Source organism: Choloepus didactylus, chromosome 15, assembly GCF_015220235.1.
Source record: "Choloepus didactylus isolate mChoDid1 chromosome 15, mChoDid1.pri, whole genome shotgun sequence".
NCBI classification, from domain to species: domain Eukaryota; kingdom Metazoa; phylum Chordata; class Mammalia; order Pilosa; family Megalonychidae; genus Choloepus; species Choloepus didactylus.
Genome location: NC_051321.1, coordinates 5,657,037 through 5,680,711, shown reverse-complemented (window position 1 = coordinate 5,680,711; position 23,675 = coordinate 5,657,037). Strand labels below are relative to the sequence as shown.

General features: G+C 46.6%; 1 protein-coding gene and 1 non-coding gene across 2 annotated transcripts; both read left to right on the top strand.

Annotated features, from left to right (window-relative positions):
- The first annotated feature begins 5,679 nt into the window (after positions 1–5,679).
- FOXI2 (forkhead box I2) lies at positions 5,680–7,232 on the top strand. The gene is made up of 2 exons (XM_037805328.1): positions 5,680–6,184; positions 6,796–7,232. Exons 1-2 carry the CDS (start codon positions 5,680–5,682, stop codon positions 7,230–7,232), a joined length of 942 nt encoding a protein of 313 aa, XP_037661256.1.
- Positions 7,233–23,019: 15,787 nt separating this feature from the next.
- LOC119511013 lies at positions 23,020–23,126 on the top strand. The gene has a single exon (XR_005212105.1). It is a non-coding gene; the product is annotated as a U6 spliceosomal RNA (small nuclear RNA).
- The last annotated feature ends 549 nt before the right edge of the window (positions 23,127–23,675 follow it).

Sequence of the window (23,675 nt, the reverse complement as noted above, 5' to 3'; positions counted from 1 at the left end):
CAGCCGGGGGCCACTCCGCTTCTGGAGGCTGCTTGCACTCCTCACGTGCCCCTCCATCTTGAAGCAAGAAGTGGTGCATCGGATCCTCCGTGGGCTTCCAGTCTCTCCGACTTCTGCTGCTGCCAACCGGAGAAAACTCTCTGCTTCTAAACTGCTCACCTGACTGGCTCAGGCCCACTTGGGGAGTTTCTAAATCTAAGGTCAGCTGACGTGGGACTTTAATTACACCTGCAAAATCCCTTCACAGCAGTGCCCAGATTGGTATTGGTTGAATATGGGAAGGGAATCTTGGGGCACCCTCTCTAGAGTTCTGCCTACTATAGTTCTAGAAAGATCAGGCTGCCTATAATGTGGATAATGTACTGGAAAGGAGCCAGCTGAGCAGCAAGAGAGATGGGTTGAAAACTATTAACAATAATCCAAAGTGGGCTTTGGATTAGGGAGAAGGGGTTGAGTTTGGGAGATACAAAACCAAGAAGCCTAAGATGACTAATTAGGGGTGGGAGTGAGGTAAAGGAGGAGTCAAGAACCATCCCCAGGTGTGGCCTTGAACATCTGGGTGAATGACACTGACATTCACCAAGACACCTGGGAAAAAACAGCCTTGGGTTGGGGACACTAATGAATTCAGTGTCAGGCATGTTGAGATTGAGGTGCAGACATCCAAATGGATGAGTAAGAATTAGAGAACCATTAGTTAATGCAGAGGTTCTCAGCTGAGGGTGAATTGGTCATCAGGGAGACGGTGCTCCTGGCATCTGGTGGATAGAGGCCAGAGATGCTGCTAAAATTCTACAGCGCCCAGGGCAGCTAAGAATTAGCCAGCCCTAAATGTCAAGAGTGCCGAGGTTGGGAACTTCTGAGTTAAAGGCTCAGAGGTAAAACAAAAGGAGTAAAGGAGAAAAGGACCCAGAACGGAGCCCCACAGAACATCAGTCTTAGAGGAGGGCAGGTGAACCCAGATTCTCAGAAGATCCAGGGAAGGGGAGGTACTGGGTTGAAAAGTTTCCTCCCCAAAATTCAGTTCCACCTGGCATCTGTGAAAGTGACCTTATTCGGAAACAGTGTCTTTGCAGATGTAATCAAGTTAAGAAGAAGTCATGCTGGATTAGGGTGGGCCCTGAATCCAATATTGCTGGTGTCCTTAGAAGAAGGAGGAGATTTAGAAACAGAGGCACAGAGATGTGAAGGAGAAGTCCTTGTGGACAAGGAGGAGGAGATTGGAGTGATGTGTCTACAAGCCAAGGAGCGCCAAGGGCTGCCAGCTACCCGCAGAAGCTGGGAGAGAGGCACAGAGCAGATTCTCCCTCAGAGCCTCCAGAAGCAGCCGACCCTGCCAACACCTTGAGTTTGGAATTCTAGCCTCCAGAACAGAGACAATACAATACCCAACTCATGGTCCTTGGTTACTGCAGCTCTAGATAACTAACATATGGGGGAGGGGAGAACAGAAGGGCCGAGTTGCAAAGAACATAGAGAAAGGAAGGTTGAATCTGGAAGGTGTCAAGTGTTGCCGAGAAGACAAGCAGAGCGAGGACTAAAAGCGACCACTGGATTTAGGGTGGCAGAGGCCACCGGAGACTGTGCCTGTGCAGTTTCAGTAGAGTCACGGGAGTGGGCACCTGCCTGGCTTGATAGGGAGTGGCAGCCAGCAGAGGCAGCCCTTCTGGAAAGTTGCTGCTGCAGAGAAGACAGGAGGTGGACATCAACTGAAGAGAGATGCGGGCTGCAGAGAAGGTTTCTTAAGAGAGAGCTGAGTATCTGTAAATGTCAAGGGAAGAGTGGGAGGAAGAGGGGATGCTGGCAGAAAAAGACACCTGGGAAGACCCGGGAGGCAGAGCAGGCACTTCCTAGCGCTGCTGTAACATTTGATTGATTCTCTCACAGTTTTGGAGGCTAGGAGTCCAAAATCGGGGTGTCGGCAGGGTCTCGCTCTCTCTGAAGCCTGGGGGAAGACTCCTGCCCGGCCTCTTCCACCTTCTGGTGGCCCCAGATGCTCCTTGGCTTGTGGCCACATCACCCCAATCTCTGCCTCTGTCTTCACGGGGCCGTCGTCTCTGTGTGTAAGGGTACCTGTTACACTGGTTTAGGGCCTAATTCAGTATGACTGCCACCTTAACTAACCACATCTGCAAAGACCCTATCTCCAAGTCAGGTCATATGCACAGGAACTGGGGGTTAGGACTTGAATGTATCCTTGGGGGGACACAATCCAACCCATAACACCTGAGTGTTGACGCAAGAGTCTCTCCCTAGTGCCAGTCCTGCTGGAGACGGAGACTCAAGTGATGAAGGAAAAGGGACACCTCTCCCACTGTGACCAGAGGAAGGAGGACAGGCGTGGAGGGGTCAGAGGCTGGGGTGGGGGGAGCCCGTACGGGGAGACACGGGAGGCATCCAAGGCAGGGCTGAGTGCCCAGGGGAAGCTGACAACTCCACAGGCTATTTCCTCATTATTTCTTCTCCTTAAGAGTTTTTTTTTTTTTTTTCTTTTGAGAAAAAGAAGAAGAAAAAAATCTCTCATCAGAGTTCCATCCAAGACAGACTCAAGTGATCATTTTTTTTTCAAAATTGCAGTCCATCTATTGAAACTCATTTTATGAGTTCAATCTGTTAAAAAAAAAAATAAGGAAACCATTACAGAGGAAATGGAAGACAGAGATTGAGTTCAGAAAGCAAAGAATGGTGATAAAAGTATGGATGCTCATGCACAGCACATAATGTAATAATTTTCATAAAGGAAAATTCAGGGGACTCTCGTGAAGGTTCATCTGATTTTCTTTGAGGTCCTGAAACTCACAAGTATTAAGAGTTGCCATATTAACAGAAAGAAGGCTATTAAAATTAAAAGGGAATTTGGAAAGAACTATCTGTTTTTTGTTACTTTATATTGCAAGAGATGACCCAGCTTGTTATTTAAAATTCAATACCTCTGAACATCTTCTTGACCAAAAAGGGGGATGTGAAAGGAAATGAAATAAGCTTCAGTGGCAGAGAGATTCCAAAAGGAGCCGAGAGGTCACTCTGGTGGGCACTCTTACGCACACTTTAGACAACCCTTTTTAGGTTCCAAAGAATTGGGGTAGCTGGTGGTGGATACCTGAAACTATCAAACTACAACCCAGAACCCATGAATCTCGAAGACAGTTGTATAAAAATGTAGCTTATGAGGGGTGACAATGGGATTGGGAAAGCCATAAGGACCACACTCCCCTTTGTCTAGTTTATGGATGGATGAGTAGAAAAATAGAGGAAGGAAACAAACAAACAAACAGACAAAGGTACCCAGTGTTCTTTTTTACTTGAATTGCTCTTTTTCACTCTAATTATTATTCTTATTATTTTTGTGTGTGTGCTAATGAAGGTGTCAGGGATTGATTTAGGTGATGAATGTACAACTATGTAATGGTACTGTGAACAATCGAATGTACGATTTGTTTTGTATGACTGCATGGTATGTGAATATATCTCAATAAAATGAAGATAAAAAAAACAAAAGTCAATGTCCAAAAGACAAAGAAATGCTGCAGAAGGTTCCACATTAAAAGAAGCTAAAAAGTCAAAAAAAAAAAAAAAATTCAATACCTCTGATTTTATTATCACAGTAGTGGAGTTAATTGTAGATAAAATTAATTCTTCCCTCCCAATTCATTGGGTTAGTCCAGGAAGCAAGCATCTTCAAAATTCAAAGAGTTGGATCATCAACGTCCGGGCAAGGAGCAGCAGTCCCCTTGCCCCTTTCCTCTGAGAGCACGTGCACATCAGATCGCTACCAAGGAAGCCCTGGAGGGTCTTGTGGATTCTCTGGCCCATCCCTATGGTCTCCACACCATCTCACATCATCACCATCTCACGTTATCCCCACCTCATGTCATCGCCAACTCACATCACCACCATCCGGCCTCATCACCACACCCTTCCTTCTGTTATGGTATCATTTAGGTCAAGGCAAAGCTGTGCAACTTCTGATGGTCCATCCTCTTTGGAAAGCTGCCTGCTAATCAGCACCAGTTCAAAATTCCAGAAGATGTCAGAATCAACTCAGATCCACAGCAAATTAACTATTATTGGGGGGTAAGGGGTATTGCTTAGTTTGCACCTATTACTTTTGGAGGGCTGGATGTTTACATGCTCTGATGCCCAGTTTGCATTATAGTGATCATACCTAAGTCCTGCTGTTGGCCACATATGCTGACGGGTGCTAGCTGCTGATTTGATCTAAGCCAGTCTGGTCCCACCTGAGAAACCAGGTAAGGACTACCCAACCCCTAGGGCCACTGTCCCTGCAGTGAGAGGGGGGGGCTTCTGAAGGGTACCTGGGATCCCCACAACTAGCAGGCTCTTGGACAACAATTTGAAATCTCTGCAGAAGGAGCGAGTGGCGAGGGAAAGAGCCAACGCAGTGAACCAGTTCGGGTCCCTTCTCTGCAGTCCTTGGTTTGGGACAGCCTTTAGTTTCCCAGCCACTCCCTAAGGGGCTGTTGCTGTCTAGGAGGAGAGGCCAACGTGGCAATAGAGAGACTATCACTTCCTTAAATTAGCTGAAATTTGGAGTTACAATCTGGGAGGCCCAAGGAGCTAAGCCTTTCTGGAACGCGGCCCCTCTAACCCCACAGCGGGGCTCTTTCTTCCATCAACCATCCGCCCTGCCCCACTGCTGCCAAAACCAGGAGAGGCAGGGTGTTTGGAATTTCGGTTTTTGAACTGAAATTAATTCGCTTTAACGACCCACAGCTCCTTGAAATAATGGGGAATGCTCCAGTGCGAGACCAGTTTCTGCATGCTCTGCGCTAACACCACGGGTGATGGCTTTGCGGAGCTGGGACCCCTCTCCTTATCGCTGAGCCTTCTTCAGGAGCCGAGTTGTCTCAGCGCACCGGCAGTGCCCGCAGCCCCGGGAGCCGGGGAGCCGGGGCTGCAGAAGGGCCGGGCGCTGGTGTCTGGCGCATCACAGTGGGGTCCCTGCTGTCGCCACGCCCCGAACACCCAGCTGGGGTTTCGACGCCACCACCCTTGTCCCCAGCATTCCTCCGTGCCCAAGGCCACCTCGCGGACAAGCCAGATGGGTCCCAGGCTCCCCTGACTTGGGAGATCGGGAGGCTTCCCTGGACGGCTGGGGCGGCCGGGCTCCCAGTGTTTCGACCCTCACATCTACCGCACGGGTACTAGGGGTGACTCCACGCCCTCTCCGCGCGGCTCCCGCTCCATGACACCCGTGAATGTCATTGCGACCCCTTGCGCAGCGAGGCCCGCTCCCTGCCCGACGGCATGGAAGACAGAGGGGCCCGGGCGAGGCGAGATTCGGCAGAGGCAAGTCCTCCCCCAGGAGGGCGAGGGGCCGCGGTGTGGACCCGGCTTCGCAAGCCACAACCATCGGGGGACTGCCGGCAATTTGGCTCAGGACAGACGGGGCTGGAACTGGGGCGATCGTGCCGGCCCCGGGTGGAGAGGGAGGGGCGGAAAGCTGACCCCGGGGCGGAGACCAGGACCCAGCTCCTCCGAGGCCGGTGGGGGAGGGGACTGGCCCCCGCTACTCAGCCTGGGTTCGGCTCCCACGGCCTTTAAAGGGCGGAGGGCGGAGGGCGGAGCTGGGCGGGGAGGCTGCTGGCCGCCACGCTGGATGGGACGCCCGTGAGCTTCGGCGCCGAGCCGCCGGCTCCGGCCCGAGAACGGCAGGCTATGGCCGCGTACTGCGACCGCCTAGGCGCCTGCCGGGCCCCGCAGGGTCCTGCCCCGCCCGCGACGCATCCCGCGAGTTATGCGCGCGGCGACTTGAGCGCGACGGGCCCGCACCTGTGGGTGAACGCACCCGCGCTCAGCCCCGCGCCCTACGCGCCGGGCGCCGGACCCCAGCCGCCCTACGCGGCCCCCAGCTACCCCGCCCCGGGCCCCCTCCTCGCTGCCCCGGGCGGCCTGGCGGGCGCCGACCTAGCCTGGCTGAGCCTGTCGGGCCAGCAGGAGCTGCTGAGGCTGGTACGGCCGCCGTACTCCTACTCTGCGCTCATCGCCATGGCCATCCAGAGCGCACCGCTGCGGAGGCTGACGCTCAGCCAGATCTACCAGTACGTGGCCGGCAACTTCCCCTTCTACAAGCGCAGCAAGGCGGGCTGGCAGAACTCCATCCGCCACAACCTGTCGCTCAACGACTGCTTCAAGAAGGTGCCCCGCGGAGAGGACGACCCAGGTGACAGAGGCGCCGCTTGTGGGGACCGAGACCCCGCGCGTTCCCGCTGCAAGGCTGCCCCCTCTCCCGGTGGGGGCGACATGGACGACCCAATCCCCCACTGCGCCGCCGGGGCACTGAGGCTGGGGAGGAAGGAAAGACGTGCTCTGGCGTGCACGGGCTCGGAAGTGGAAGCAGACCGCGCGGGCCCGGACTCCCCGTCGGGTGCTTTTTGGGTCCCTAAATCTCCACGCGCTCCCTCCAGGGAAGAAGCGGGAGAACTTGGCGCTGGGTGACCTTGGCTGTTGCTTCTCTGTCCCTCATCGTCCTTAGCTGTAAAATGGGGAAGACAATGCCCACCCCCAGAACTGGGAGGAAATGAGGTCCCCTTTGGGGAAGCTGTAGAGGCGAGGCTGGTCCACCCTCCAGAGCTCCGTACTTTCCGGGCGTTGCCCTTCCCCTGTCTTTCTGGAATGTCCAAATTCTTCCCGGTCCGTCTGTGGAGCTCATCTCCGGTACAAGGGGCCACCTCAAGGTTTGGGGTGGGCTCTGGGGTCATAAGTCTCTGGAGGGGAATTATTCTAAAACTTCTCCACCTGATCTTCTGAGCTGGGCCCTGTCTTCCTCCGCAGGAAAAGGCAATTACTGGACACTGGACCCAAACTGCGAGAAGATGTTCGACAACGGGAACTTCCGAAGGAAGAGGAAAAGGAGAGGGGAGGTGAGCGCGGCGCCGCCGCCGGGGGCCGGGGGCCCTGAAGGAGCCAAGGCGCTGGCGCCCTTGGGCGCGGCCTCCCCGGACCTGCAGGCCTCGCCGTCCCCGCCCGCGCCCGAGGCCGCCGCCTGCTTCTCCAGCTTCGCCGCGGCCATGGGCTCCCTGGCCAGCGGCCTCGGCGCCTTCCCCGCGGGCCTGGCGGGCGACTTTCCTTTCGGGCGGCCGACGGCGGTCGCGACCCAAGGTCCCCAGGCCCCCGGCCCTCCCTCGGGTTTCGCCGCCGCCCCCCAGGCCGCGGCCACCGGCCTCCACGTCAGTCACTTCATCTACAGCCGGGAAGGGACCCAGGTTTGAAGGAAGGTCCGGGACTGGCCCGGGTGCCGCGCCCCAAGGTGCTGAGCTCAGGCCCGGGCGCCCGTCTGGTGACAGCCCCGCGTGTTGGCGCCGCAGCCGTCAGTGCTCCGGGAGGAAGCGCGGGGCCCCCGCGGCCTGTCGCGCTGGGAGCCGAGCTGCGCCTCCGCCTCCAGGTCGGCACCCGGCCTGCACCCGTCGCCCGGATGACCGTTCCGCCGCAGACGGGCCGGGCGGCGCTCCCTGCTCGGCCAGCAACCCGCGCGCTCCCGGAAACCGCCTTAAAGGGAAGGACAGGCTGGAGTTCAGCCCCGCGTCGTCGAGGAGGGCCTCGTGGGCCTCGAAGAGCCTCCTTGGTCCTGGCGGGAGCGAGGCGTGCTTGGAGGGTGGCGCCGGCCGCATCCGTTGGGCATTTCCGTCTCCCGCTTACCCTGGTCGGCTCCGCGCAGGGCCTCCCCTCCGTGCTCCTGCGAGGCCCGCGGGGGTCCAGGAGCAGCGCTGCAGCCGCGGTGGGGACAGGGAGGCTGCTCTCGGCTTTCCCTGGGAGCCGGCGGCACCGGGGAACTGGGACTGGCGGGATTTGATCCAGGTCCGTTGTCCTGAGTCGTCGCAGCACCCCTGGAGCCGCGGGCGCACCCACCCCCGCTGCGCTGCGGGCCGGGCCGGCGGGAGAGAAACCTTTTCTGGAAGAGGACACTGCTGACTTGGAGGGGGCGGGCGGGTTTAGCGAGGCGGGCTCCGGCCTCCACCTGCGCCGCGCAGGTTATCAGGGTTAGGTGGCCCCATAGCTGGGTGCTGGGCCCAGGGCTGTGCCGCTGCTGGAAACAAGCCAGCGCGGGAGGTGGCCCCTTAGGGCCGACCCAGCAGCTGTTCTGATGAAGGGTGTGTGCGTGCCTATGCGTGCCTGTGTGCGTGTTGGACCCGGGTCACGTTTCACTGAGTGTTTCTGGTGGGATGAGAATCCCTAACTCTCACTTCTGTGTGGCATCCTGACCTGAGGAGGTGAGCTGCACACCGGGGCCTGGGGCCCTTTGTCAGGTGGTGATGTTGCCTAACCAAACACACAACTCATCTCTCCTGGGGGAGCCCCTTCCCCCCAAAAAGGTAATGCAATTAAAGATGGTCAGGAAAAGAAAAGAGCATCCTTAGCTTATTAATGAAAAATTTTATCTCTTGGGCTTATTTTAATAGAATAAAATGCTAAAATGAGCACCAATATATGTAGCCTGAATGTACATGCTGTCTTTTAAATTACAGGAATTCCATCACCGTTAGCAACATCCCTAGTTTAGACTCCCGAGTGTGTGGGAAATCTGGAGAGAAGGCATGTTCTTTAAAGGAGAAGTTTGACAACAATGGGAAAGTACAATATGTGTGTGTGTGTATTTAATAAGCAGTGGGGCTTTCAGAAAACTGGTTAACAAATATGAGTGTAAACATAGTGCATCACTCCCATCCACCCCCACCTCCACCTCGCCTGTGGTAGTTTTTTCTTTTAAAATTGAGACAACACCTTCTCACAGGAGTTTTTAGCTTGTGATTTGCTTGACTAAAAATCAGTTTTTGGTGCTTAAAATGTATTCTTCTATTCAAAACAGGTTTTTTTTTTCCCCTGCTTAGGAGGTGATGATGTAATCAAAGGGATGAAGTGTTCCTGAGAAATGCTCAGATAAAATAATTCCAGCAGTGCACGGTCTAGGACACTTGGTGGAGTTAGATGCCAAGCAGGATGTGTCCCTCCTTCCTAACCTTCCAGGGATCTGGGGAAGTCTCACAGCGAGGCAGGAAGAAAACTCAGGTCACAAGGCATGTGAAGGAAGTATTATTATTTCCATTTCACTGTTCTGAAAACTGAGGCTCAAGCCAGTTAAGTCACTTATTTCTCCAAGGCCAAAGATTCTACTGAGCTATGTCAGCAGGCACTTACCTATGCCCTGCCCCTGACTTCCCTGCCTCCCACTTCATCCATCAGGCTTTAGCAAGAACTCACTTTTCCAGGAATCCTTCCCTGACAGCCCAAATCCAAGTTGGGCGCCCCCTGCCCCCCTGCCCATGTGCTCCTACAGCCCCTAGACTTCCCATGGGGAGAAGCCTGCCTGCCTCAGTGTCATACATCTTAAAGACACCAGGAGGTAGCAGTTGAATGAGTGGATGGAGGAGGGAGTACATGAGTGGGAGGGTGTAGTTGTGCTCTAAGCCTTTCCACACACTCTCCCATCTCCCAGTCCCCTATAATGGGCCCGATTGTTCCTTGTGTACAGCCACAGGGCTGGCCTGCACAGATTGAGGAAGACCTGGTCAGCATCCTGTAGCTGCTCTGTGCTGGGAGGTGTCTGCAGTGCAGAGGGAATTCAGAGAGGCCTGGAGCTGGGGTAGAGAGGCATTTCAGATATGTAGTTGGAGATGAGGCCACTGGTTTGGTTAGTCTCACTTCAAATGTGAAAGCACTGACAGTGATGTCCTAGAGAATCTAGGCTCACCTTGGTGCCCACATCCTGATGAGATATTAACTATACTTCAGGCGACTCACTATTTGCCAGTGAAGCTCAGGGATTTTCCAGCCACCCTTCCCCATGCACCCCTGCTCTCTCAAAACCCCTCGTCCAGGAAGTCTTCCTTCTGCAGTCGCCATGGGCACCGCTTCTCTCTGAACCAGTCATCCCACCCTAGCCCAGTCATCCACGCCCTGCTGGTTCTCTTGGCCAGGGCAGGGCCTGGCGTCCAAGGAGGCAGGAAGGATCTGAGGACAGCAATCTCATCACATCTCTGTGTTCCTTCCACAGTACCCAGGCTGAACCAGAGTGGAAGGTGCAGGGGTATATAACATGTGTGCAAAGGGTAATTTCTACTGCCTTCTTATACAAGGGTTCATGGGTCTGCACTTCTCCAGACTCTCACTCAGACTTCCGTCCCAGCCATCCGTCACCTGTGGCTGGGCCTGCGCTCTGCACGCCCCAGCGACTTGCCTCTTCCCAAGGCACAGCTCACTTCATCACCTGGGCCGTGACTGAACCCCGCTTTGCTGGGCTGAGACTGCCTGATCCTGAGAAGCCTAAGGGCAGGTTAGTTGAGAGGGAGATGGACGAGTGAGGAGTGGAAGTAATACGTTAATGAAAGTTTTCTGTTTCAGGATTCTTTAAAAGTACGGAGCTTAGTTCTTCATGTGCTTTTTGTGTGTGTGTGTGTGACCTTAACTGGATTGCAACTGCCTCATTCATTTATTTACCCTGCCTTTTTAGAATTTTATTTTATGTATATTTTATTTCTTGCTAAAAAGAATTGATAACATCATAAATTTTAATTGAGGAAATTAAAAGCAATTTGGTACGTTGCTTAAACAATGCAACACAAGAAAGAAATTACAAGGGAAAAAAGGGGGAAAGACTTTTAATGAATCACTTGTTATACAATCCTTAAGAGATACTGTGTCCCTGAATTTTTTGGTAGGGGGACCGGTCATTCACAGACTCCTTACTTTTTCTACAATATCCTGGCTAGTATGTACAATCTATGAAAAACATAAGAAACATAAAATAATCTACGGCAGTAATACTTTTTCATTAACAAGATTAATTTTTTCATCATTGGCAGGAATATTTTCTTCATTTTCTGGATTTGAATGTATAAATCTGTTAGTAAACATAACCATTTCTGGTCATTCATGCAGACACAAAGTCAGAACGAGATTTCTATCAGGAAAAAGCTATACATTTTCAAGTAACTAGCAAGATGGATGTTTCCACATTCTTCTGACCTCTCAGAAAAACCCTCTTTCCAGCTCAGATTTCACAGGAGTCATTCATATGGCAGCTTCAGAGCCCCCCTGACTGCCTGATGGGGAGACTTTCAGCAGAACTGGGTGTCGGGTGGCGAGTGGCGAGTCACTGCTGAAATGTCACGTCCAATTCACCATCCACCGCGCCTGCTCTCACAAAACCAGGGACGGTGCTGCAGCCTGTGAGAAACAGAGGTGTTGAATTCAAAGGTGATGGTTTCAAGTGTTTTATAAGCACTCGGGCTGAGTGAAAGCTTCAAGGCAGAGCAAACGTTTAGAACCAGGAGCCTTGCTTTCTGGAACACAGACCCCTGCAGCAGAAAGGATCCCAGCCAAGGGGCAGCAGAGTGGTTTGAGTGAGTCAGGGGAAGGCTGCATTTTCACAGAGTGCCCCCTGCGAGTCAGGGGTTTTGCACACATAATTTCTACTTCTAAAAGCTAATAGGCAAGGCAGGTGTTATTAGCTGAGCTTTACGAATGAGAAAACCAAGGCTCAGGGAGGTTAAGAGAATGCCCAAGAGAGGGCCTGAGATTTAAAACCAGACTTTTCTGACTCTAAACTCCATGTTTTTCCTCAGTGCAATCAAATTAGAAACTGACAATAAAAACCTCATTTAAAATGTCTGGATACTAAAATACATTTTTAAAGTACTTGGATTAAATTGTTAAAAATTCCATGGATTAAAAAGGGAACTAGAATGAACATCTCTGAACGTTCTTGTGAGACGGTTGTTAGAAGTAAGTATTTTGCATTATATTTATTTAGTGAATTTAGGAAAAAAAGAATACGGCCAAGAAATGCTATATTCTTGGTCCTCAAGCTCTTAATCCATTGTGTCTTATTCTTATAAAGGATCAGAAACAATAGAAACATGACTAGCTTTGAACGTAATTATTTTAAAAATGTAATTTAATAGGTCTGATTTTAAGAAATAGAAATACAACTAACTGTATTTTACTACAAAATATATAGTTTAGTAGGTCTGATTTTAAAAATTAAGGAAAAATTCTCAATGAAAAGAAAGATAATCCATAGCTTCCAAATAGGAGAGGAAGAACTGGAAAAATTTCCGCAGGACTTTCAAAATTATTTTTAGACTAATACAGGAGTCAGCTTACTGCAGCCTGCAGGCCAATTCCATTTTTGTTTGGTCCAAAAGCTAAGGATGGTTTTTATATTTCTAAATGGATGGGAAAAAGTCAAAAGAAGAATAATATTTTGTGACATAGCTGGGACATAGGCAGCCCAGTCCCTGGTGTGTGGTTCGCGGCTCTTTAGTGATGAGGATGAGCTTCACGACCACAGGGGGTGCTCACGGCCACACACATGACAAATTACAGGTATAGCGTGTGTAGTACAGTATGGCACAGTGCAGTGTCTCGAGGGCCACGGGTGCTGACAGAACGGATTTTTAAAAAATTATTATCAGTGCATATCCAATATATAAAAATAAGAAGAAAAAAGTAGACTTCAAATGTCATACTTTTAAAGCACAATTGAGTGTGGATTACTTCATTATCAAATTTAGATGTATTAAAAGAACACATTATATATACAATTATCCCTTCCACATCATGATTTTCCCCATGGTGATGTTGATTTATCATGGGCCAGCATAAGAAATTAAATGCACATTTGGGGGGAGTTTTGTGGAAACTGCAAATGAAACATGCAGGCCAGCAGACAACACAGAAAAAGTTAAGAAACTCAGACATACATAAAATATATGTATAGTATTGTAATAGCAACATATTTTATTTTTTTAATTTCTTTTTCATACAGTATTTTTAACACTGACCTACATATAGCCTATGACCAAATACTTAACCCAGATTTTACAATAAAGCACTGTAAGCCCCCCATAAAAGAAAAATAAAAAATTCAGACTTCTCTGGTACAAAGGAAGGGCCAAAAATTTTACTTGGATTTTTGAGATCATGGGGTGCCATGCCCCTAACCCCCGTGATGAGGAAGAGATAACTGTATACATTGGCATCACCAGCTAAGCACTCATCATAAATTCCCAGCCCAAGGACAGTGTTGGCTAGAAAAGATAGAAAATTTAAAATGTGACGTCTCACCACAGCAGAATTTCTTCCAAAAACAAGAAACTGAAAATAATACTGTACCCGGGTAAGATTCCAAGTATCTCATTTGTTGGACAAGCAAGGAAAGGCATTTGCCATTTAAAAATCAACTTGTTTAAGGCTCTTAGCCTTTTATGCTCAATTTTCTACTAAAAGGTCATTATATATTATAAAAATTTGAATGTCCTCAATAAAAATTTTGTGGAAGTTTTTTTTCTCTTTTGTCATGTAAGTATCACAAAATATCCTCAATTTTGCCTCTTGTTCCACAAAGCCTAAAATATTTATCATCTGCCATCTATAGAAAAATTACAGTAGACAGGAAAGTAGGTGTGGGAAAGAATAGTTAACAGCAAACACAAAATAAAATGGCAGAAATACATTCAAATACACAAGTAATCATAATAAATGTAAATGGTTAAACTCCTCTAAAAAAAGACAGAGGACAGGAGTTATATATATTTTTAAATCTAGCTATAAATTGTTGACAAGAAATTTATCTAGAATAAAATGTCAAAGAAAATTGGAAGTGAAGGGATAGAAAAAGATAGCGTAGGAAAATTCTCACCAAAAGGAAGGTGGCATAGCAATATTAATGAAAACTAGAAAGTAAGTCAAAAAATGTTAATATGGATAAAGACTAAACAATGTAGGCTCACAATGAACAAAGGAGAACTGACAGAAAGAGACAAATTTAACAAATCTACAAAATGGGCAATTTAAACCTGCTTCTATGTAATACATCAAGTAGACCAAAAAAAAAATAGTGAATTTAGAGATTTCGAGCACAAAAATTACCAAACTTGATACCACAAATATATTTAGAATCATGTACCAAAATTATAATAATATAATCTTTAAAAGTGCAATGGAATATTTTATTTATAAATCAATACACTGCGTTGCAAGGGACATCTCAACAATTATCAAAAAACCTTTCTCAAATGGACCATGTCCTCTGACCGCAATGCAATTAAATTAGAAACCAACAATAAAAGGTCATTAAAAATGTGTGGATATTAACACAAATTCTTAACAGATTCTTAAAAATTTCCTGGGTTTAAAGAGGGAATTGGAATGAATAATTACAAAAATCTCTGTGAAATGGTTGTTAGAGACAAATGTTTAGTGTGACATTTATTTAATGAGTTCGTTTAGAAAAAATAAGAAATGTCAAAGATAATTAAGCATTCAATAAAAGAAACTAGAAAAGAAAAAATGATTGCAAAGAAAGAAGGAATGAAAGCCTAATGAGAATAGACAATTGAAAAAGAAAGCAAAACAGTAGAGGACCAATGAAACCAAATGTCAGTTCTTGGAAAAGTGAATAAAGCAGACAAACTGTGTGCAAGGCAGATCAAGAAGAAAAGAAAGAGGAAAGCAATAAACGATGCTGGGAAAGTCAGGAACCCCCCGTCTCTTCCTTGTCCTGCCCCGGCTCGTGGTTGTGCCAGTAGCACGTTTTCACCGTCACTCCACCTCCTCTCCCCGGGGAACCTCGGTGGTGCCCCACTACGGCCTCAGCCCACGCTGACATGGTGCATGTCTCTTCAAACTTGACCTCACTCCTGAACTCCAAGCATGTATAGCCGTCTGCCTAAATGGTGTCTCTATCCCGATGTCCTCTGAGCACCTCAAACTCAGTGTGTCCTGGCAGAACTCATCAATCGTAGAGAGAAGAGTTTCAATAAGGAACAGGGACCAAAGCCAGTTTTAGCGGGACTGGGAGGCAAGGCAGTGGTGTGGGGTCAGAAAATGCGGACAACTCCTCCAAGTAATTGATCCCAAAGAGGTTACAGAGGAGGAGGTGAAGGGGGTTTTAATTTTGCTTGGTATTTAATAGGATGCAGAGGATAAAGGGCCAATCAGAAGGAGGAAGCTAGAAATAGCTCGTGTTTCCAGCTGGAAATAGAGACAGGAGAGGGGATAGCCCAGGGAGAAAATCTCTGAAGAGTTGGGGGTCAGGGAGTGTTTAGGGATTAACCTGGAAAAGGAGAAGACCACCTTCCCCTCTTTGACTAAGGGAAGGAAGGAAGAAAAGATGCAGATACAGCCTCCAGGGAGTGGTGGGACGCTCCCTCCCATGTGACGCTCCGTTCACTCGGAGAAGCAGGAGGTGAAGTTATATGGTGAAAAGGAGAAGCTCGGTCAGGAGGGAGTGAATTTTCAAAAGGGAAAGCATAGAAGAATATAGTGGAGAATAATAAAAGGGAGTGACTAGATGTCTATAAAAGTTTGGGGGCTGTCATGGGTACAACATACGCTGTGTGAACCTAGGAACCCCCTACGTTATAAGTCAAGCCCTCGATCTTGAGGCTTGTTCAGATGAAACTAATGGCTGTAGAGAGGAGGCTAAGCCCACCTGTAATTATGCCTAAGAGTCACCTCCAGAGAACCTCTTTTGTTGCTCAAATGTGGACTTTCTCTCTCTAAACCTAACTCTGCAAATAAATTCATCACCCTCCCCCCAAGGTGGGACAGGACCCCCAAGATGAATGAGCCTTCCTAGTGACATGGGACATGGATTCTGGGAATGAGCCTGGCCTGGCATCAAGTGATTGAGAATGCTTTTTGATCAAAAGGGGGAAAAGAAAGGCAACAAAATAAGGTTTTAGTGGCTAAGAGAATTCAAATAGAGTCAGGAGGTTATCCTGGAGGTTACTCCTATGCAAGCTTCACCTAGATATGCCAAATGAACACAATATGATAAGCCCAAGTCAATCATAGTCCCAACAACCTTTAAGAATACCTGGATCCCTCTCTGAGACTCTATATATAAAGTTTCACTCACTAAGTTTATTCATCAGAAACTTAGATCATTCAGAGTTCTCCTATGCCAGCTAAGTCCCAAAACCCAGAGGCAACAGCCTCTTCATGAGCATCAACTAGATGTGTCCCCTTTGCTCATAAGGTTGACACCCCTTTTCATCATGAATAGGTTAGGCTGATCACTGCCTGGACATCCCTGAAGATCAGGAAAGTGATTAAACTGGAGGAAGGGTCACAACAGACAAGAAGGAATTTAACAGAGGATTATGAATATTGAATCTTTATATAATTTTCTTTTTCTCAGTTGCTAGAGTATTAGAATAGTTAGAGGGAAAGAACTGAAATGGTGGAACTGTAACCCATAGCATCCTTTGAAATTTGTTCTATAGCTACTTGTTATATGGTAATTTGAAAGCTTTACCTTTTTGTATACATGCTGTATTTCACAATAAGGAAATAACTGAAACTATGCACTATAACTCCTAATAACTTTGGAAATTTCCTATTTGTCTATTTGTTAAATCATACTTTGAAAGATATTACCTTTTTGTATATGTGCTATATTTTATAATAAAGAAGTAACAAACTGTGGAATTGTAACCTATAATATTTTTGAAATTTGCTAACTACATGTTAAATTGTACTTGAAAAGTTGTCACTTTTACGTATATATGTTATATTCTACAATAAATAATGAAAAAAAGTTTGGGGGCTGTCACCAAGGATCCAGGTGAGGGCAAGGAAAAATTCCTTATCCAACTCTGCATCCTGGGATCAAGCTTAGGGGTGGGAAGATAGATCCCCCCCCCCAAAAAAAAAAAAACTAAAACCTTTGCCAAGTCCCTTCAAATAATTATTTCCAACTAAAAATTATGGTTTGATCTGTATTGGCTTAAAGTAACGTTCTAGTTTGCTAATGCTGCCAGAATGCAAAACACCAGAAATGGATTGGCTTTTATAAAATGGGTTTATTTGGTCACACAGTTACAGTTTTAAGTCCATAAAGTGTCCATCAACAATCGGGTACCTTCACTGGAGGATGGCCAATGGTGTCCGGAAAATCTCTGTTAACTGGGAAGGCACATGGCTGGCATTTGCTCCAAAGTTTTGGTTTCAAAGTGGCTTTCTCCCAGGATGTCCCTCTCTAGGCTGCAGTTCCTCAAAAATGTCACTCTCAGTTGCTCTTGGGGTGTTTGTCCTCTCTTAGCTTCTCCGGAGCAAAAGCCTGCTTTCAACAGTGGTCTTCAAACTGTCTCTCATCCGCAGCTACTCTCTCAGCTTCTGTGCATTCTTCAAAGTGTCCCTCTTGGCTGTAGCTCCTCTTCAAAATGTCACTCACAGCTGCACTGAGTTCCTTCTGTTTGTCAGCTCATTTATATGGCTCCAATGATTTAATTTGGACCCACCCTGAATGGGTGGGGTTACACCTCCATGGAAATTATCCAATCGGAGTCATCATCCACAGTTGGGTGGGGTGCATCTCCACGGAAACACTCAAAGAATTACAGTCTAATCAACACTGATACATCTGCCCACACAAGATTACATCAAAGATAATGGCGTTTGGGAGGATATAATACATTCAAACAGGCACATTCCACACCCTGGACCCCAAAATGACATAATCTTTCCATATACAAAATACATTCATCCCATCACAATATCACAAAAACAAATCATTTCAGTAACAATAGTTAAGTATAAGATCCCATTAAATCAGTTACAGGTGTGGTCTGTCCAAAAGCAAAATTCCCCTCTGAATGTGGACCTGTAAACTTAGAACAAGTTATGTGCTTCCAATATACAAAGGAGGGACATTCATATGGTAAATATTCCCATTGCCATAAGTGAAACTGAAAGGAAAACGGGGTTCACAGGACAAAAACAGTTCCTAAAACCTGCAAGACAAACTCCATTAGATTTCAAAGTCTGAGAGCCATTTACAGAACAACATTGCATCCTTGGGGCTTGAGAGAGCAGGAGTCTAACCTTTCCTAAGGGCCTTTTCAGCAGCCCTTTCCTCTCCAAACGCTGGGGTGAGTTCTCCAACACAGCCACACATTGGGGAGACCACCTTCTCAGTCCCACCCTCCTCAAACATTGGGGCAGCACCCAAATTCCCTTCCATCTCTGGGGCACATGCTCAACCCCTTCAGAACAGTGGGGTGGCAGCCAGGCTCTCCCCAGTTCTCTGGGAATGTGCCCCACCCTCTTTGGGGCTTGGTGGGGCAAGACATTTCCTGAGCATCGAGGCGGAAGGCCCGCCCTCGACCTCCAGGGCAAACTCACCCTTTCCGTGAGTGTGGGCCACTCTGCTCTCCCAGACCAAGACCTCTTGACTCCAGACCTCAACCTCCATGGCTCTGTCTTTGGAGAAATTTTTCCTTCAATTTGTTCTTTGTCTGTCTCCTCCAATCCAGACTGGCAGCATCTCTGTCTATAAAGATCTCGCAAAAATTCTGTTGGCTTCGCATGAAGCACACAGGGGTCAAAGCTGTCAGACAATAGGGCTTTCCACAAATCCTTTCTGCTTAACTTGTTCTCCAATCTTGGCTTGTACTGAAATGGTGGCTGGGTTCCATGTTTGGTTACATCCTCACATTAGGCTGTAGCTTCTGGGGTTAAACCCCCTGGAAGCCCCGAGTTTTTCAGGCCATCAATTTCTGGTTTCTTTGAAACTAAGAGTTCATTTCTCAGCTTATCTCTGTCCTCTCACATTTTTCGATAAACTGCAAGTAAAAGCCAGGCTACTTCTTTTATATTTTGCTTGGAAATCTCATTAGCTAAATATTCCAGGTCATTGCTTTCAAATTCTGCCTTCCATCCAACAACAGGACTCAATTTTGCCAAATTCTCTGCCACTTTAAAACAAGGGTCACCTTCCTTCCAGTTTGCAACAACACATTCATTTCTGCTCAAGCCCTCATCAGAAGAATCTTGAGAGTCCGTATTTCCACAGTCTCTGCAAAGCAGTCTAGGCCTTTTCTATCAAGCTCCTCACAAATCTTCCAGAATCTTCCCCTTATCCATTTAAAAAGTCATTCCAACATATATGGTATTTGCAAACTCAGCAGCACCCCACTCTCAGTACCAAAATCTGTTCTAGTTTGCGAATGCTGCCAGAATGCAAAACATCAGAAATGATTGGCTTTTATAAAAGGGGGTTTATTTGGTTACAAAGTTACAGTCTTAAGTCCATAAAGTGTCCATCAACAATCAGGTACCCTCACTGGAGGATGGCCAGTGGTGTCCGGAAAATCTCTGTTAGCTGGGAAGGCACTTGGCTGGCATCTGCTTCAAAGTTTTGGTTTCATAATGGCTTTCTCCCAGGATGTCCCTCTCTAGGCTGCAGTTCCTCAAAAATGTCACTCTCAGTTGCTCTTGGGGTGTTTGTCCTCTCTTAGCTCCTCCAGAGCAAGAGTCTGCTTTCAATGGTGGTCTTCAAACTGTCTCTCATCCGCAGCTACTCTCTCAGCTTCTGTGCATTCTTCAAAGTGTCCCTCTTGTCTGTAGCTCCTCTTCAAAATGTCACTTACAGCTGCACTGAGTTCCTTCTGTTTGTCAGCTCATTTATATGGCTCCAGTGATTTAATTTGGACCCACCCTGAATGGGTGCGGTAACACCTCCATGGAAATTATCCAATCAGAGTCATCACCCACAGTTGAGTGGGGTGCATCTCCACAGAAACACTCAAAGAATTACAATCTAATCAACACTGGTACATCTGCCCACACAAGATTACATCAAAGATAATGGCATTTGGGGGGACATAATACATTCAAACTGGCACAAGTAAGTTACAAAATTCAAGCATTTTTTAGCTGGAAGGACTTTTGAGATCATCTTCCAGAGATGACAAATAGATTGCACTCATTTCTCCATCCTTACTTCCATGCTGATGGCAGACATTAATAATCAATCACTCTACTCTTAACCTGCTTCATCTTGACTCATCTTCACAACCTTTCTCATCATTGTCCTCCAGATGGCCATTACCAATCTGAGATCCCTCATAGATTAAATCTGTTTCCAGCCATGATAATATAAATGAAACCTGAAAGAGGGCAAAGTAGGACTGCCAGTTAGTGGCAGAGCAGTGCACACATTCTAGGTCTCTGGACTCAATCTGCGTTTTTGTCATGCTAATTTGCTGTGGAAAAAGTATCAGACATCTCTGCATTTTGATACCTAATAATAGAGTTAATTCTTCTTGACTATTTTGAGTCTAGCATTTTCTGCAAATTGGACAGATATTTCTTTGAAAAAGTCAAAGAGTCATTTAAGAAAACTTCCAAAATGGAAATGCTGTGGCTCAATCAAGAGGGATTTGAAACAGTCACCCAGGCATGTCCTTTGTATTGGAAATCTCTGCCATTGTTTCATGTTAATGTTTCTGAAAACTTATCCATTAGCAGAATTCAAAAATTATAAACAATAATATATTTCAGTAAATATCTTCCCCTTTAAAAGATAATCCTAGATGTGCAGATATTTTATCCTGACTGCAAAGAAAGAAGCTACAACATACAGGGTTAGAACTGAAAACTGAACAGGCAAATTTCAAAATGGTGAATCTGTAGGCACTGCAGTCATATTGGGCTGCAGGAGTTATTTATGTTTGGATATTTGTAGCAAATTGTTCACTCAAAAATCTCTGATCTATAAAGATGTGAACATCAATCTAGCTGAATAACTTTAGAGTAAAATAGCACCACCCACCAACTTTTAAATGCATGAGAGTTAACAGATAAGGGAGAAGCCTCTGCTCTTTTTTGTCACTTTTGTCCATTTCCAACCAAGGCTCTTCGAGAAGAGAAATCCCTGCATTGTCTTGGATGGTGTATTTTCAACACCGTTAGTTCTTACCTTCCAACTTTCTTCCTTCTACTTCCAGACTGGGACAAAATGTGGAACAAATGAGCCACAAGCCTGGTTCTGTGTGAAAACTTCTCTGAGCTGTTAAATCTATAAAAATCAAGCTCAGGTACCGTCTCTGGAGGCAGCCCAGTAAGTAGCTTTCTAATATACTCTCACCTGCTGCCTTTCTTACCAGTGTACAGAGGATGACGTGCACACCCTAGACCGGCCAAATCCCTCCTCTAAGCTGAACCTGGACACTCATTTCGCCAACTCCCTCAGGCAATGCCTCCATGACAAAAGGGGGCCACCCACCAGAACAATGGAGAACAAAAGCCAATGTCTTATTGGAATCAGAGGAAGGAACGTAACTGGATCTCACTAAAGAAAGAAATGAGCAGTTTCTTCAAATGTATTTGACTAGTGTATCTTTTTAATCACATCATTGGTTCACTGACTGACACATAATCAAAATGCTCCAAAGAGGAATGCCATACGTTTTAGGCCTTAATTAGCCTTAATTAGCCCACTGGATTCTATCACCTTTGGTTGTTGCTCCCCAGGAATCATTGGGGAATAGTGTTTTTTAAGCATGCATATTTGTTGGGTTTCTTAATAACCATGGCAGTTTGGCAAAACATGGTGTAGGAAGAATGAAGCAAGCCTGGCTTCTTGTCTCTAGAGAGTTATCATTTGAGAGGGGCTCATGGATGTAAAGACACCTGTGCCTAGTTGAATGTCAAATCGGGGGAGCCAACCTAGGCACAGAAAGTCATTGCTTTTAATATATGCAGACCAACTGGGAAAAAAAGGGCTAAGAAAGTGTAGTGCGCCAGTTTGAATGTATTATGTCCCCCCAGAAAAAGCCATATTCTTTGATGCAATCTTGTGGGGCAGACGTAATAGTGGGGATTAAGTTGGAATGTTTGGATTAGGTTGTTTGCATGGAGATGCGCCCCACCCAACTGTAGATGATAACTGATGGGATATTTCCATGGAGGCATGGCCCCACCCATTCAGGGTGGGCCTTGATCAGTGGAGCCATATAAACGTGCTGACTCAGGGAGATGGAACTCAGTGCAGCTGTGAGTGACGTTTTGAAGAGGAGCAAGCTTGCTAGAGAGGAACGTCCTGGGAGAAAGCCATTTTGAAACCAGAACTTTGGAGCAGATGCCAGCCACGTGCCTTCCCAGCTAACAGAGGTTTTCCAGACGCCATTGGCCATCCTCCAGTGAAGCATCAGCAAACTAGAACAGGTAGAAAATAAGGAAGGCGGTTATAGGAGAACCAAGTGTTGATTTAGTCAATGGAGATTAAATTCTCTTATGGTTAATTAAACAAAGCTCTGTTAGCCAAGATCAAGGTTTTTCTCCAATATCATTTTTTTAACTGCTAATTAAGTAATATTTACTTCTCAACAACTTTCACTTAAATAATACTCACTTTTAGAATAGAAAATCAAATAAAATTCATGTTTAACTCAAATATGTTTGTGTTGCATTTCAAATGGCCTTCACTCCTATATTGTACATGATTTTTTTTTTCAGTTAATTATTCCTGGGCCTCATTTCACTAATTACTTCCCAAAATCCATAAAGGAGGAGCTGGGCCTTGCTCACCCTTGTGCAGAGACCTTGCTTGTGGGCTCTGAGGTTGATGTTGAATCCACGTCACTGAGTCATGAGCTAGAGACAGTTGTTGGTTATCTACATAAAGGGAGGGGCCAGTCTTCCAGTTAGGTTATGCTGCCAAACACCACAAGGGGGCAGAAGAACAAAATCTTCAGTTGCCAGGAAAAGAGCATGTATTGAGTGACTAGTGTATACATGTATAGTACACTGCGCTGGGTGCCTTTTTCCCCTTGGTGCTGTTTAATCACCATCTCCAGGCAGCCTCTCAGCAGCATCAGGCATCTCATGGGACCTGGGAGAGATGGTAGCAATAACAAACCAAGAACACCTGGGGCAGCCTTGCTGAAGCCAGGCCCTTCAAAGCAGTGCTTTTCTGCAGGTCCCTTAAGGACTTCTGGGCCTATGGAGTCTCTCCAAGCCTCCGCCAGCCTACCGTCTTTAGCACCTATTGAAATGGCAGCCCCTCCCACTCTTCCATGCCTCAGTGACTACTCTGCACTGTCCTCCTTGGCCTCTTCCCATGCAGAGCCCCACTCTCCAACCTTTTAGTATTTCTTTCAAGGCAAGTCTCTTGTTAACAAATTCTCTCAGCCTTTGTTTGTCTGTGAAAATTTTAAACTCTCCCTCAATTTTGAAGGAGAGCTTTGCTAGATAAAGAATTCTTGGCTGGTGCTTGCTTCGGTGGCACATATACTAAAATTGGAACGATACAGAGAAGATTAGCATGGCCCCTGCGCAAGGATGACATGCAAATTCGTGAAGCGTTCCATATTTTTATTTAGCAAAGTAGCGGGATACAAGATTAATGCACATAAGTCAGTAATGTTTCTATATGCTAGAAATGAGCAAACTGAAGAGACACTCAAGAAAAAGATACCATTTTCAATAGCAACTAAAAAAATCAAGTACCTAGGAATCAACTTAACCAAAGATGTAAAAGACCTATACAAAGAAAACTACATAACTCTACTAAAAGAAATAGAAGGGGACCTTAAAAGATGGAAAAATATTCCATGTTCATGGATAGGAAGGCTAAATGTCATTAAGATGTCAATTCTATCCAAACTCATCTACAGATTCAATGCAATCCCAATCAAAATTCCAACAACCTACTTTGCAGACTTGGAAAAGCTAGTTATCAAATTTATTTGGAAAGGGAAGATGCCTCGAATTGCTAAAGACACTCTAAAAAAGAAAAACGAGGTGGGAGGACTTACACTCCCTGACTTTGAAGCTTATTATAAAGCCACAGTTGCCAAAACAGCATGGTACTGGCACAAAGATAGACATATAGATCAATGGAATCGAATTGAGAATTCAGAGAT

What these genes read in the sequence shown, in the direction of transcription:
- FOXI2 (XM_037805328.1), top strand. Translation starts at nt 5,680, where the DNA reads ATGGCCGCGTACTGCGACCGCCTAGGCGCCTGCCGGGCCCCGCAGGGT. An exon ending in CCGCGGAGAGGACGACCCAG is followed by an intron (nt 6,185 to 6,795) that starts GTGACAGAGGCG and finishes CTTCCTCCGCAG; the next exon opens with GAAAAGGCAATTACTGGACA.